At 44.6% G+C, this 14360-nt stretch overlaps 1 protein-coding gene across 1 annotated transcript in view; it reads right to left on the bottom strand.

The window, feature by feature from the left end:
- Nucleotides 1-14360, bottom strand: part of LOC119404916 (nuclear pore membrane glycoprotein 210-like) — an 81153-nt gene that overhangs the window by 58625 nt on the left and 8168 nt on the right. Inside the window, exons 4-10 of the mRNA XM_037671610.2 lie at nt 12701-12770; nt 8515-8801; nt 6889-7008; nt 6288-6350; nt 5326-5432; nt 2004-2144; nt 919-1336 (exon numbers count right to left, since the gene is read on the bottom strand). Coding sequence (XP_037527538.1) covers nt 919-1336; nt 2004-2144; nt 5326-5432; nt 6288-6350; nt 6889-7008; nt 8515-8801; nt 12701-12770 — 1206 coding nt within the window. The remainder of the gene's footprint in view (nt 1-918; nt 1337-2003; nt 2145-5325; nt 5433-6287; nt 6351-6888; nt 7009-8514; nt 8802-12700; nt 12771-14360) is intronic.

The raw sequence follows: 14360 nt of genomic DNA, 5'->3' as shown, positions 1-14360 counted from the left end.
GATTACTTGTTCTTTTCTTATCTGTAGTGTAATAATGTTGACCTAAATTGAAAGGAATTAAAGTGGACAAAGAATCACCCTTTCCTTTGGTGGGATCTGAACCCACAGCCTTTGAATTATGCATCTGATGCTCAAACAAGTGGTACCATTGGTAGAGCATCAGATGTGTAATTTGAAGGTTATGGGTTTAGATCCCACTGGTGGAAACGGTGATTTTTCGTCCACTTTAACTAGTTTCAATTTAGGTCAAAATCATTACACTACAGTAGCAATGGGCGAATATTCGGGCACTTCAAATATTCGAACGAATATTACAGTACATATAGAAATTCACTTCGACAGGAATTTAGATCATCCGAAATATCGAAGTATTCGAAGTGAACGAATATATGTATATTTGAGAGCATATAACTCCCTGTAAAAATAGTTTCACTGCAGCGCGGCGGTGCTATGCCGTGAAACCAACTATCCTGCATAATTCGCAGTGCCGCTAGGCCACACAAAAGTTAAATGTACATCTTACCTTCATCTCAAGCAATTATTTTTAAAATTTAAAAGCGTATTTTATATGTATGGACTTACATGTGCGAAGTATAGTAAATTTTAAATTTTAACATCTTGTACCACTTATAACTTGCTATTGCTACTGCTGTTCAAATTTTGCTACTATTCGAAGTTGCTTCCACATGCGTAGTTTCAATTCTTAAAAATATTTGTGCAAGTTAGTTGGGTCATGACAACCATCCCCATTTTCCTTAATATGTGATATACGCTATTCAAACTATTCGATTCAAAATTATTCAATCAAATCACTATTCGCTTCGAATCTCAAACTTGCTATTCGCCCGTCCCTAGTTATGAGGTTCAACTGTACCGTCACGAGCATACATAGCAACAACTGTACAAGCAGTCGCTTACGGTCACGACCATACATGGCAACGGCCACCAGCAGCTCTCCGGTGGGGAGCTCAGCCTCGAGTGCGGGTGCGCCGTGGGCCTCCAGCTCGACCACAGGAACGAGTGACACCCACGTGCTGGCTGGAGTGAAGTGGCTGTCGCTCGCCACCAGCTGTACGCGACCGGGACCCCCTCGCATCACCACTGTGGCCGATGGGCCCAGTGTGGGGCCCTCGACCGTGGCCCACGCCGGTGCTTCCTGGTCCAGCTGCCATCGTACAGGAGCTCCCGTGCCTCCGTAGGCGTGCACTTCCACTGTGTACGCTGGCTGCTTCTCGGGCTCCCAGGGTAGCCAGACCTCCTCGGGTTGCACTGTCAGCCTCTCTTGAATGGACACAGACTGCTCACCTAATGCCGTGGCTGGCAGCAGTGACCCGTCCTGAGAATCAAATCAAATCAGAGAGAGAGAGAGAGAAGCAAGGAAAGAAAGGGAGGTTACGAATCAAATCAAGTTTGCAATAAGGATGTTGATGTAACAACAGTAATGGGTAACCACAAGGCACAGTTTTACCAACAAACAATGAAGCCAAGGGAGCCATAGGGAACATTATTTCTAGTTTTTAGCTGTAGTGTAGTAATTACGACATAAATGGAAAGGAGTTAATTGTGGATGAAAAATGAACATGCCACTGATAGGGACCGAACCTACAACCTTCTTATGCCTTATTCGAGAAAGTGGAATGTATAAATGCCGACATGCCTTGCCTTACAGCTGATCAGATTATTCGACGACCAATTGCGTGCTCCGATATTGCACTTTGAGTGTCTTTCTTCTTCCGGGCACAAGTATGCCCAATATAGCAGGCTGCGATTGCTTTTTCACAGTCACGACCACGTGACAATATTTAGCTCCCTTTAATGTGTTAATGTCCTCTTTGGGGGCAGCTCAATAAGCTGAACTTCTGGTAAGATAAACAAGCTTTGATATTCCTTCAGAGTTCATCTTTAAAAGAATGTTTACTTTAATTAGATATTCCACATGAATGTGTAACTGAAAACGTTCACGAATGCGACCTGCAGTGCTCGTCATACACTGTGGAACTCACCGGTTGCCGACAACCCAGCAGTTCTGCCCGAATGACAGTGTGGCCATTCTGAAGGGTGCGCACCCAGTGAACAGTGCCATTTTCCGTAGAGTAGTCTACCTGGAAATATTCGGGAGGAAAATGCACGTCCACTTGGAGACCCTGCAAAGAAAAGGAAATCAAAGACTTAGACCCTACAGTGTGACAATACCGTTTCACATAGGTGACTGCACTTTCATGTTTCACATAGGTGACTGTACATAGGTGACTGTACTCAGCTGTAATTATGCTGATGGATGATAACACTGCTCTCGTTGACATTAAACCTAAAAAAATTTGCACGCGATTACCTGTTCCTGCTCCTGTTTCATTTGATACCAGTACTGTTTGCTTTGCAACTCATATAATAGTGTTTTTCAATTCCGAAATATACGGCCAATCCTCTCCGTGACAAAGTGCTCAGGACCTCAAAATGCTTTGATCACAGGTCACTTCGTTGTAAATGCCATGCACCATCACTCTAGCATTATAGCTGTGGGACAAAAAATAAAAGAATTCTTCATTATACAGGTCATTTTATTGTTCACTCATTGTTGCACTCATTGTTGAAGGGCTCGCAGCAGAGGCATTTGACTGAATGCTACAATGAACAAAACAACAATGAAGTGACATGGCGTATAAGGAGCAACACTAGCCTACACTCCCACGGAAAACCCAAAACAAGTACATACGCCCAAAATGTCACAGTATGGTTGTCATGGTAGCTTAAAGGGACACTAAAGAGCAAAACGATTTTTCTCATATTAGTAAAGAATATTTTTATTAAAGATGCCAAAAACACCACGCTTGCTGCAAGAAAACGCTTAGTAAGCGAGAAAACGCGCAAAAACAAAATGTGGGTGGCAACGCCACCTCGAAGTTTCTGCACCATTCACCGTGATGTCACATGTTTTGATGGCGCCTACTAGAGACTACATAGTTCCTAATCGGCAAAAATGAAGTACATTGTCCTCTGAGGGGGCCATAGACGTAACATCCCAAGTTTGGGGTAATTTTGCTGAGCCAATGACAACAAAATACGATAAATACACTTTGAAATTCATGACGTCACGCACGGAGCAGAGCCGTATATTCCTTCGGAGAGTTCGGCGGAGGGGCGGAGCCAACAACCATCCAAATTTAGCGGCGGCGCTGTCCGCCAGCCATTTTGTGCCGCGGCACTGTAAGCTCGCGTTGGCGTGCGCCCGCAACGCTCCGTCTCTGGCGAACCCTTTCTTCAGCGAGTTAAGGGGCTGATATACTCCAGCGTAACGTCGACGCGCGCGCACGCTCGGCACAGTGACGCTACGCTAACAAACGTGCAGCACTCTATAGGCCAACGCGCGATGCGACTGACGCGCCCAGCGTCCGTCAACGCGCCCCGGCTGCAGCCGGCGCGAGATGCGACATGCTGCATTCCACGCCGGCGACGTTATCCAGACTGAACTGCGTCTGTGTCTCTACGTGAAGAAGGGACGCCAAGTGCGCTCAATTGCGCATGCGTCAAGGCGACGTAGTGCGTCGCGCAAGTGGGAGTATAGAGTGCTCTGTTTTCGCGTCAACGTAACGTGACAAACCTAGTGTCGCCAACTCCCGCCGCCGCGGGCTACTGCGCTGCAAGCTACCATTGCGACGTCCGTGCAGGTCCACGATGTTCCACGCAGCCGACACGTGCACGAACAGCAGCAAAGACACACTAGGTCGGTCACAGAGGAAGCATAAATGCCGACAGCGACGTCACGGGTACAGCATCACGAGAAACCTCGGCACGAAATGGCGTCGGCGCGCGGTAGCGCGCTGTTGCCAGACTGGCGGCGAGATCAAAAGAGCGCCGAACTCTCCCAAAGGGAATATACGGCTCTGGCACGGAGGTTTCGGCGCACAATTTAAAAATGAAACTTTCACCTTGATTTTCTCCTCTATTAATAGACCTAGATGGTGAAATTAACGACAGAGTTCTCAGAGCACAATTTATCGATCTAAACCATTTCATTGTTTCTCTTTAGTGTCCCTTTAATCAATAAAGCACCATGCACCTAATGCCAAATGTACGGATTTAGCTCTCCTGGCGGTGAGTTGCCTTTTCGTCCATTTTAGTTTCCCTTTACCTTATTTTTACATTTCAATAAAACAATCTACTCACTGGTCTTTCTGGTTTCGCCGACTGCTTATCACTTGGTTCCTAATCACAAAAAAAAAGTAAGGCAGCAGACCAAACATGCCCTCCTTTTGTTTAACATTTGTTGCAAGACCCTTGTGCATTCATCTAAGATGACTTGAAGGCAAAAGCAATCCAGTGTGGCTGTTTTACCATGTGCTTTAGATTGACATGCAATGTTCACTACATTACATAATACAGTCGAACACGGATATATCGAACCCACCTATATCAAATTTTCGCCTATATCGAACTCGCAAATTATCCCCTTGAAAATCTTTTGTAAAAGTATAGAAATTCGCACGTTTATATCGAACGGTATTTTTACCCGCCATCGGATATATCAAACGCCGTGCGAGGTGGAAGGTGCGCTTCGGCACTCGCTGCGCACTGCGACCTTCGCCACCTTCGCGGCACCGCGCCTCCGCCGACACCCGAAACGCTCGAAAAACGTGAGGGCGAGAGGGCTCGGACTGTACTCCTGTTGGGCGCATTCTCCAACTTGCGGAATGCCTTTTTTTTTCCTTTTTTTCTCTCTCTCTCTCTTTCTCATGCTTTCTCTGCGTTACCGTGGGCTCGGAGAGCAGGAACAAAGGAACTTCATTTCGAAGACGAAGAAGCAGGCCAAGATAAGCGATCTTTTTTCACGTAAATAAAACATTCTGTTGCATCGTGTGTGCAGAATTAGTTGTCATTCTTGAATGCGCTGATTGTAGGTGATCGTCCGCCACTGGTAAGGTCTCGGGGGCCTGTATCGAATTTTTCATATGTAGAACTAATTCACTATCCCCTTCGAGTTCGATATATCCATGTTTGACTGTAATTTCACTAATTAACTCAGTACTCCTTTGCTTTGATTATCACATAACTGACTTTCACTGATCACCAATTAACTCACTGCTCAATTTGTTCAGATCATCATCATATACTTGCACAGCCATGCTTTCACCCACTTTTGTATGGCCTTTGCTCCCCTAGATGTCATGCGATTATTTTTTCTTCACTTCTCTCTGGCCGGCTTTTCATTCAAAGCCCCGTTCGCATGAGATGTATAGTGCTTTTGCCTTGATTAAAGTTAAACCTTGATTAAAGTTAAAATTAACTGCAGCACAGTAGCGCTGGTAGGGAACAGTTTTCGTAGCTTACCTCACTGGCGTGGATCCGATGCTGCTGCTCATCAAAAAGCTGCACTTCCACCCAGTACGAGGCTCCACGCTCAAGTACCCAAGCGTCTCCCGGAGACACTGACAGGCCTACAAAGTATAGTACAGGCACACAGGGAGAGTGTGAGGAGCACGCAACGTCTTCGTTGGACCAACAATCATCAAACAACGAGCACAAGAGAGTATGGCATATGATGCAAGCTTGTGCACTTTTAATGGTTGGCGTCTCTTATGTTTCAATTTCAAGCCCGTTCATATCAAACCAAAAACAAATGCTCATGAGTTCGATACATATTATGCACACGATAGACAAATGCTACGACGAGAAGCCCTTTATGAGTTTGTTAACTGCAATCTCTACCCTAACGTAGGTTCCAGCAGAAAAGACATTTGTAAATGCAACCTAATGAGAATTTCACAGAAGTGAAACATACTGTACATACACGATGGTACAATGTAACACGATACAATACCAGTACTAGAGCAATTACTGCTTTCACTAAAGTTACGATCTCATACATTATCGGTTTGTGTGTATCTTGTTGAACTTATCCTGAAGTACCTTCAAAAATCAAATGTTGAGGTAAGAATGGAGTTAAACAGTGGATGCCATAGTGGCAATTCTGGCAGCCTACAGGTACGTTATACAAATCTGGCAATGACATTCTGAGCAACACTGGCTGCTTCTATACAGCAAAGTCCTTCTATACAGCAAGTTTAATCCCTAAGCATCTGCTACAACCCTACAAGAACACATCATGGATGTGTTAAGTGATAAAACTGACCCATTCTCTTGCCAAAATCTTCACCGAATTTCTGAATTACATAACTGCTTTCTACTACAGAAACGATAGCCTCCATGACAACTGGTAGTGGCGTTCTTGCTATTTAGTTTGTTTTTTTAATTAACTGCCTATTTTGACAGGAAGAAGCAAGCTTCCTCACGCAAGTAGCTCGGCTTGACGACGTGCACATCAGCAGTCGGCTGGCGGCCATCCACGGACAGGTCTGGAAGCTGCTAAGGAACATTCACCGGCTAAAAAATGTTGCGGAAGATTGGGAAAAATCTGACACTACCTGACAAATCAGAGTTCATTCCTTAGGAGAGCACTAAGGCCTCGTTCACACAACCTTCAAGTACTCCATCGTGGCATTGGCGTAAGTCGGGACAAAGATTTTCTCGTCACTTTCTCCTAGAATTACACGTCGGCGATGTTGGGAGACCCACTTAATATCGCCAGTGTACCATTTTTGAAAAATGGGCGGCGAGAAAAACCCGTCTCTGTGACGGATGCCAGTAGTGTGGCAGAACGTTTGACATCTGTCTAAATCAGGACTAACGAGCATACTTTGATGCTTCCATGGGTGCACATAACAGGGGTTTTCTTCAAGGTAATTTCGTCAATTTAGAACTAACCTTGGAACACTATTATCTGGTTAAAAATGAGTCAAAAAAATTTAGGGAGTGAGCTCGAATATTGAAAGCACAATGAAAAATTGCGTTAATGAAACAAATGACACAGTGCACTTCAGCAGCAAAGGATACGTGCATTGGTCAGCAGCACCTGTGTTTGACCCAGTTTTCGGGCCAACACGCACAGGCCCTCTAGTCTTGCCACCCGGCTGTCTTCGATGCGCTGGGTGTAACGCTCCGACGGGGCCACAGCTGCAAACATGCATGCAGGTTTCACTCAACATCGCCAGAAGGTGCACCAACAATCCACTCAGAGATAACACTCCTGAATTTCGCAGGTCATCTCCACATTTAACTACTATTATTTTACAGCTTCATAAAATTTCTAGTGAGTTTAACAGCTTTGCCTTCTTGAGCAGTCAACTGCCGATTTTCGAGAAACCCAGTTTTTCAAACATGCTCGAAACTTCTGATGCTTTCACGGCACCGCCACAAGCCCCAGAGAATCAATGTTGCAAGGACATCTGAAATTTCGGACACTGGTGGAAGGCTTTGGCATCTGGTGTTCCCGACTGTCTGCTCAAATTCAAGGTCCGAAACGGCATTATTACTTCATGCTGCCACCGTTGCCGTTGTTTACGCGAAACTGCTCACTGCCTCACGAATCAATCGCCGCAAAAATGTTTAGGATCCACCAAGAACAAACGGAGTTGCAAAGATTTGCCAGACATTTTAAGCTCTTTCTCTTCTTTCATAGCATGCAGGCAGATCGCAGTGCAAGGGCAAAATAATCAACAATTTGAAGCAGGGACACTGAACATGGCAAGGCAGTCTTGCTCAGATACAAATGTAGATTACATGATAGAGTAACCACACTAACCCGTCATCACTCCTTGGCCCGAATACTTGCAAAACTTTTTTTCAACTACAAAGCTTTCTTTCTTAGTTCATACGACTTTCCTTTGAAGCTTTGTGCCACAAAACAGGTGGACAATTGTTTTGTAGCCATGCGCAAATATTCGAGTGCTTCGAATATTTCACGAATATTACTGTATTTGAATTGGCTTCGACATGAATTTCAATTATTCGAAATGAACGAATAAACGTATATTTGACTGCATGTAGCCACCTGGAAAGGTGGTTTCACTGCCACTGCAGCGCAGGGGTGCTATGCTGTGAAACCACTTATCAAAAGAAAATACGCACTGCCGTAAAGCCACACTTCAAGGTTAAATGTAAATACCATATTTTCTGTACATACCAAAAAACGAGAAAAATGTCTTTAAAAAGTGGGAGTTAAAGTTAGGGGTGCAGGTTATATGTGAGAAAATGCGGCATTACATTCACCTCGGTTAATCATTTTTTTAAAGTTGAAAAGCTTGTTATATGGGCTTATATGCATTAAGTATTGTAAATTTTAAAACAACATATTTTACTGCTTCTAACTGTTACCCTACTGCTATTCAAATCTTGCTACTATTCAAAGTTGCTTGCACTTCGCTTCGAACAAACAAAAGTGACATTCGCACACGCCTAGTTCCAATTCTTGGAAATTTTGTGCAAGTAAGTTAGATCATGACAAAAGTGCCCATTTTCCTTTATAACATGTGACATTCAAACTACTCGATTCCAAATTATTCAACCAAATCACTATTCACTTCGAATTCACTTCGAACTTCAAATTTACTAGTATTTGCCCATCCCAACTGTTTTTCCTTTCATAAAACTGTCGCAGTTGAATGCCGTATTGGTACTGACGGCTTGGTGGGCGTCCCTGCATCAATCGCTGCAGCCGGAAGCAGGCCTGGCAGCCAGGCAAAAGGTACACGGTCGAGGGTTCAAGCTGCACGCTGTCCACGACCCGGAGCTCCAGATCCTGAGGTGTCAAGTCCTTGTAGGCCGTGTGCATGGGGCGCACGGACACCCGTGCCGTGCCCGCCGCCCTGCCCTCGAGAAGCACCGCCCAGCCACGACGGCCCTTTGATTCCCAGAGAAGCAGTCCAGGGCTTGGCAGCTCATACGGCCACTCCGAAGCTGGCACAAACCTGATTGAAGTCAAACTCATCACTACATTTGCTCTGGTCAATGGGGAACCACTGCTGACCAGGAGACACTAAGGAGATTTGATTAAAGGGGCATGACACTCACCCAAAAATTCGTGGTTTTCAGCGAAAAGTAGAAGTAGGGGATCTATTATGCCTATACATTTATGTACATAGTATTAAAAGAATGAACTGCAAATGAATATTTAGGTGCAAAATAAGCCCTATAAGTCACTGGCTATAAACCGCGACCAACATCACTTAGCTATCAACGTCAATAGCCCGCTATCGATGGTTTAAATTGCCACTTTAGAGACATTTTGCACCATTCATAAGCACACTGTGCCATCCATCAGGAAGGAGAACTATAGTTTTCTTTTTTATGTACTTCATTTTGTTCCCACATAATCTTGCTTTTTGCACACACTCTAATGTCGCACGATCATCTAAGTTGAAAGCAAACATGGCCTTCACCGGATGCGGCGTGAGCACACGCACTTTGAAAGATTGCAGATATTGGCATTCTGGTGAGTTTTCGGCTGATTTTATTGATTTAACGAGCTGCAGCAAGTCTTAAAGGCCAACTCCGGCGATTTTTTGGCCATGTCAAAGTAATGGTGCTTTTATGTTCCTGAGACGCTCCTGTTACGGGCCCGATAGCAGAAATACTCTGCAAATTGGAGAATAATTTTAAATAAGCAAAAAAGCGCAAGACAGAAACCGAAACCCAACCGAGTGTACTGTCTACGTATGACGTAGACGTTGTTACGAACAAACCGGAAGTCGTGCAAGGCATGCCGGTCACGCCGGCGCAGAGTATGAAAACTGTGACAGCTGGAACGACCAGCGAAGCGCCGGCCAAACCAACGCTGTCTGTCGCCTTGTGCACAACAGAAGCTCGCTGTAGCGGCCGAAGCGCCGAAGTTAGCGGTGCCCTCGGCTGCGTCACTTCCGCCGCCTTCCCAATACTGACGTCACAGACGCAATGTTGCCAATAATTGTGGGAAGCCAGGAGGGTGTTTGCAGACAATCTTTAAAATTCATTTGCAAACAATCTGCGCATGTCTCAAGCCTGTAATTTGGCATAAATGACGGAAACGTGCAAAGGAACGTACCCAGCGAATTTCATTGAGATCTATCGACCTCCAAAAATCGCCGGAGTTGGCCTTTAAGGCTGCTTTTTGGTCGGACTTTGACTCTGAGAGCAACGACGATGCAACCCAGCCCAGAACGTCAGTCAGCTTAGCTTTCTGCTTCAGGCCGTCTCAGTTTGCATTTCAGCACCAGCCTCCCAGGATGGAAACTTAAAGAAACTAAGAAATGCAAGTGCGACTGGAAAACCAAGTGGAAAACAAGAGTTTACTGTAAGACATGCGACATTATGCTGTGCTTTACAATGAGGAACTGCTTTGCCACATGACATGCCCGTTGCAGTGCTTACAGTAAAATTTTTATCGGGAAAGTCCTGCTCAATGAAAAAATTTGAGTCTTTCAGAGATGGTGCCTGTTAGACAGCAGCACATTTTGTATATCTCATAATTTGTTCTATTTTTTTCTTAGTAGACAGAAGCATGTCATTACAAACTGTTCAATTTTGTTCTGCAATCTTGAATTTGGCAAATTATATTGCTCGCGTGACATTCATCTCGTTAATGAAACTTGTATGCATGAAAAGATCATTGACCCTTCGTAGGTTCGCCTATATTTTTGGCACGATGTTATAAAAACTGGCTGTGGTATACCATACATATAAACCACAAAGAAATAGTATAAAACAAATTTCATCAAAATCAAGCCAGTACTTAACTGCAAAAAAAGTGAGACACATATGTATGTCCCACTGGCTCATGAAGGTACCTTCATGGGATCACATCACTGGATATTTAGAATGAAACGGCCAAAACAAGTGACGCAGAAAAGCAATTCTCAAGTTGTGTGGAGGAACGTTGTGTGCACCTCATTTCCAGCAGAAGAGGAGCACCTGTACATTCGCTTTACAAGCCTTCGTAGGGCTGTGGTCTGTTCCCGTAAAGCTTGCTACACCACATACACGAACCATTTTTTGTCGATTTTGTTGTGCCTTCTTCCACCGTTGAAACAGTCGAGTACTGATATCGTCCCTGAATATCTGCCCACTTTTCAAGATGTATATAATATCAAGAAAATTGTTCTTATGCACCATTATCCACAATTATGCTTAGCAAACAGCGTAGCGATTTCGCAAATGATTGTGTTTCGATACATTTATCAGTCAAGTTACTGCACAAGTCTACAAAAGCATGTGATGACTAGGAGCTCAAATTGCCTCTCTAGAAAACCGGAAAAAGAGAAAATTACCTGGCATTTTGAATGACAGTTTTCTTTTATCTGAATGAAGAGAAAATTTAGAAGCTTCCATAAAAAATGGAACAAATTTCAATGACATTGTGACACCACCGCCACCTTCTGAAACCGCAGTAAAACAATTTTTCTCGAGCTTACACAGGCTTTGGTAAGATAGCAGCCCCTCTGCGCTGGACTAATTGCAACAGGTGATGTGGGAGAAAAATTTTTCTGCAGAAGGAAAGTGGGACATATGAGTCCCGCTGACGCACAAAGGGTTAATTCTGCTTTTCATTTATGTATCACAAAATATTAGATGCAGTAGTTCCTTCAGCAAAAAAGATCTAGTGCAACCTTTGAAAAACGCCCATTTTCCCCGCGGTAAGGAAAGAGTTAACCTGTGACCTCAAGCACAGCTGGTCAACACCACACCCTCTGGGTTATGCTAATAGATTGGAAGTAACTATAATATGCCAATACTATTTGACAGATAGGCCACAAAGACGTTAAAATTTCGAACAATAATAGATATGCGCCTGTATCGACCTTTGCCTTAGGCCGATGCATCGGACCTGTCTATGTATGTCCTCAGGGGCGCACGCACTCCTAAATCTTCTAGCTGGGCGTTCTCACTGGGCATTCTCACTGGGCGTTCTCACTGGGCGTTCTCACTGGGTACATGCTCCTCAAGATGAACAGTAAATTTTGAAGTGCAAAATCGCAGCATGTGCTGAGAACTGTTGCTTCAGCTGGCTAGGCTGCATGTAATACCCCTGTTGTTGGTTTCCCACAGACAACGGAACACAGTTGAACCTGAAAATAACAAGCATGAATACACCGACACCCTTGATATAACAAAGTATGTTCAACACAGTTGAACGCCTTTATAAAAGACATGCAGCAGGGAGCAGTTCTTGTCCCTTACATGATGCGTCTCTTATAAGGAGGGTACCGTGTTCTCACTTTCTGATCAACCCCTATTTCGATGTAGTCGAACTGGTGTCTCTTATACCACATTGTAAAATCAGCCCTTTTATAAAGGGGCTTCACACAGTAATGAAACTGCATACTAAGATACTTGTTTACACTTTGTATTCCACACAGGGGCCAGCCCACTCAACCTCGGTTTCTAACCTCAACCTCAGTTCTCAACCTCAACCTTACAGTGTGAACTGTCATTACATGTCTTTAAATACCTCAAGTTTGACAGTGGCCACTTATCAGTTTTGGCTCATTGATGGTCAAATGTTAAGGAACTATGCCACTTGAAAGAAATCGCTTATGGCTGCCTGAACCGGTTTCAATGTTCATGAGCAACCACTCAGTTACTAGCAGGCTTAGCATGGCAAAACTGGCTGTCATGCTAGTTCTACGAATAAAGTCCTGCAGGTCATCCCAGCAACGCCAGGATAAGCATCAATGTATGCAAAATGTCCCAGTATGGACATTCCTTGTGCTACCAGTGCAGCATAAGAATTTAAGTTCACTGTAAGTACTTAATTAAGAATGGAAACTGACATCCTTGGTCTCAGCCCCTGAACCCAACATTTCAATCGAGTGTCCCTTTGCCACGCACTCACCTGAGCACGGGCTCGTACTGTTGTAGGCTCCAGTCAAAGGACATGCCCTCAATGGAGGAGAACGTATCCCCTGCAAAGCAGCAAACAAAGAAAAAAGGAGCATCACCACAATGCTCCGCTTGCAAAACAGACAACGGTTTTCAAAGCAAGTGAATGTATCCTAAAGCCTCTAGAAGTCATTCGCTTCAAATGATGCACTTGAAGGCACATATTTGACACAACGAAGACATTGAGGAAGCAGTTGTTGTACAGCCACTCAACAAAGCTAATTCTCTTCCGTGTTGGCAAGACAGGGTGGGAAAAGTTTGCCCTCCTCCTCAACACAATCACAACCCTTTCCTGCAGCTGCCAAAGGGGGAAAGCACAGTGGAAGAAGCCTTCCCTTCCCAACATTCCCCCACTGTGTCAATTAAACCATCAGATATCTCAAAGCTCTCGCCTCACAGCATATGTGTTTCACAGGGCTGAATATACTGTATTTACTTGCATAATGATAATGATTGTACTTGCGTAGTGATCGTACCCCTGATTTTTGTCGTCAAATTTTCATCCCCCCACCCCCTGCATAATGATCACACCTCAAACTTGGAACTCAACAGTTGCAACGTTTTCAGATTCCAGCGAAAAAGCATGGCCTCAGCGACAAAGCATGAAGTTTGCGAGGACAACATGGCCACAGCAGGCGCAGGACCGGGTTGATTGGAGAAACATGGGAGCGGCCTTTGCCCTGCAGCGGGCACAGTCAGGTTAATGATGATGATATCTCAATAAATACAATAGTTAGGCACCTCTGTATGGGAGATAAAAAGTCCAACCATCACGGAACGGTCAAAAGAGTCAAACGAAGCTATCCACTTTAAATGAAGCTTAAAGGGACACTAAAGAGAAAAACCATTTTTCCCGTATCAGTAAATTGCTAGGGGTGTGCGAATATTCGAACTTTCGAATATTTTTCTAATAGTGTTTGCTATTCAATTTGCACCAGAATTTTACTGTTCGAAGTATTCGAGCTTCTGGAAAATAAACACAACGTTATATAACAACGGAAAATAAATATAATGACGAAAAATCTGCGTGAAGCGTGCTTGGTCTTGTGTTTTGGGGAACCGACGTGCGAAACTGCTAGCCACTTCCACCGGTCCTCCAAGCAGTCGCTGCGCAACGAGCTTGGCTGGAGATTCCGCTGCTGATACGTAAAATGCCCATCCACGGTTCCGAGGAGCCAGTGAGCGATGCGATTCCTTGCTTGTGACGAAACACATTGTGGCTTCTTCGCTTTTGCATGTCCACTGGCGCAATGTTCCTGTCCGCAAAGTTTTGATCCGTTTTGTACATCGGTGCGGTGAGAGGAGTTAGGCCTAGCCACAACTCCGAGCAGTAACCTCGGTCGCAGTGTGTGTGGCAGCGGTGCCCGACGGTTCAAAGTACTTCATGCTTGATCGAGAGTACAAAAAGTCATCCCGTGATGGCCTTCGTCTCAAGGTCCAAAGTGCTGATAAGCAGAACATCTAACTGCAAGTCGGTCCAAGACGTGCGTCTGCGATGTTCGCGACGAGCGCAGTGCATTATTGTAATCTGATGACTGATCTTCCACTTGCAGCTGCCAAACTAAAGCGTGATTGTATTCTAAATGATCGACCCGTGAACACAGAACGAGTGC

Source organism: Rhipicephalus sanguineus, chromosome 9 (genome assembly GCF_013339695.2).
Source record: "Rhipicephalus sanguineus isolate Rsan-2018 chromosome 9, BIME_Rsan_1.4, whole genome shotgun sequence".
NCBI classification, from domain to species: domain Eukaryota; kingdom Metazoa; phylum Arthropoda; class Arachnida; order Ixodida; family Ixodidae; genus Rhipicephalus; species Rhipicephalus sanguineus.
This window is presented reverse-complemented; position numbering and strand designations above follow the sequence as displayed.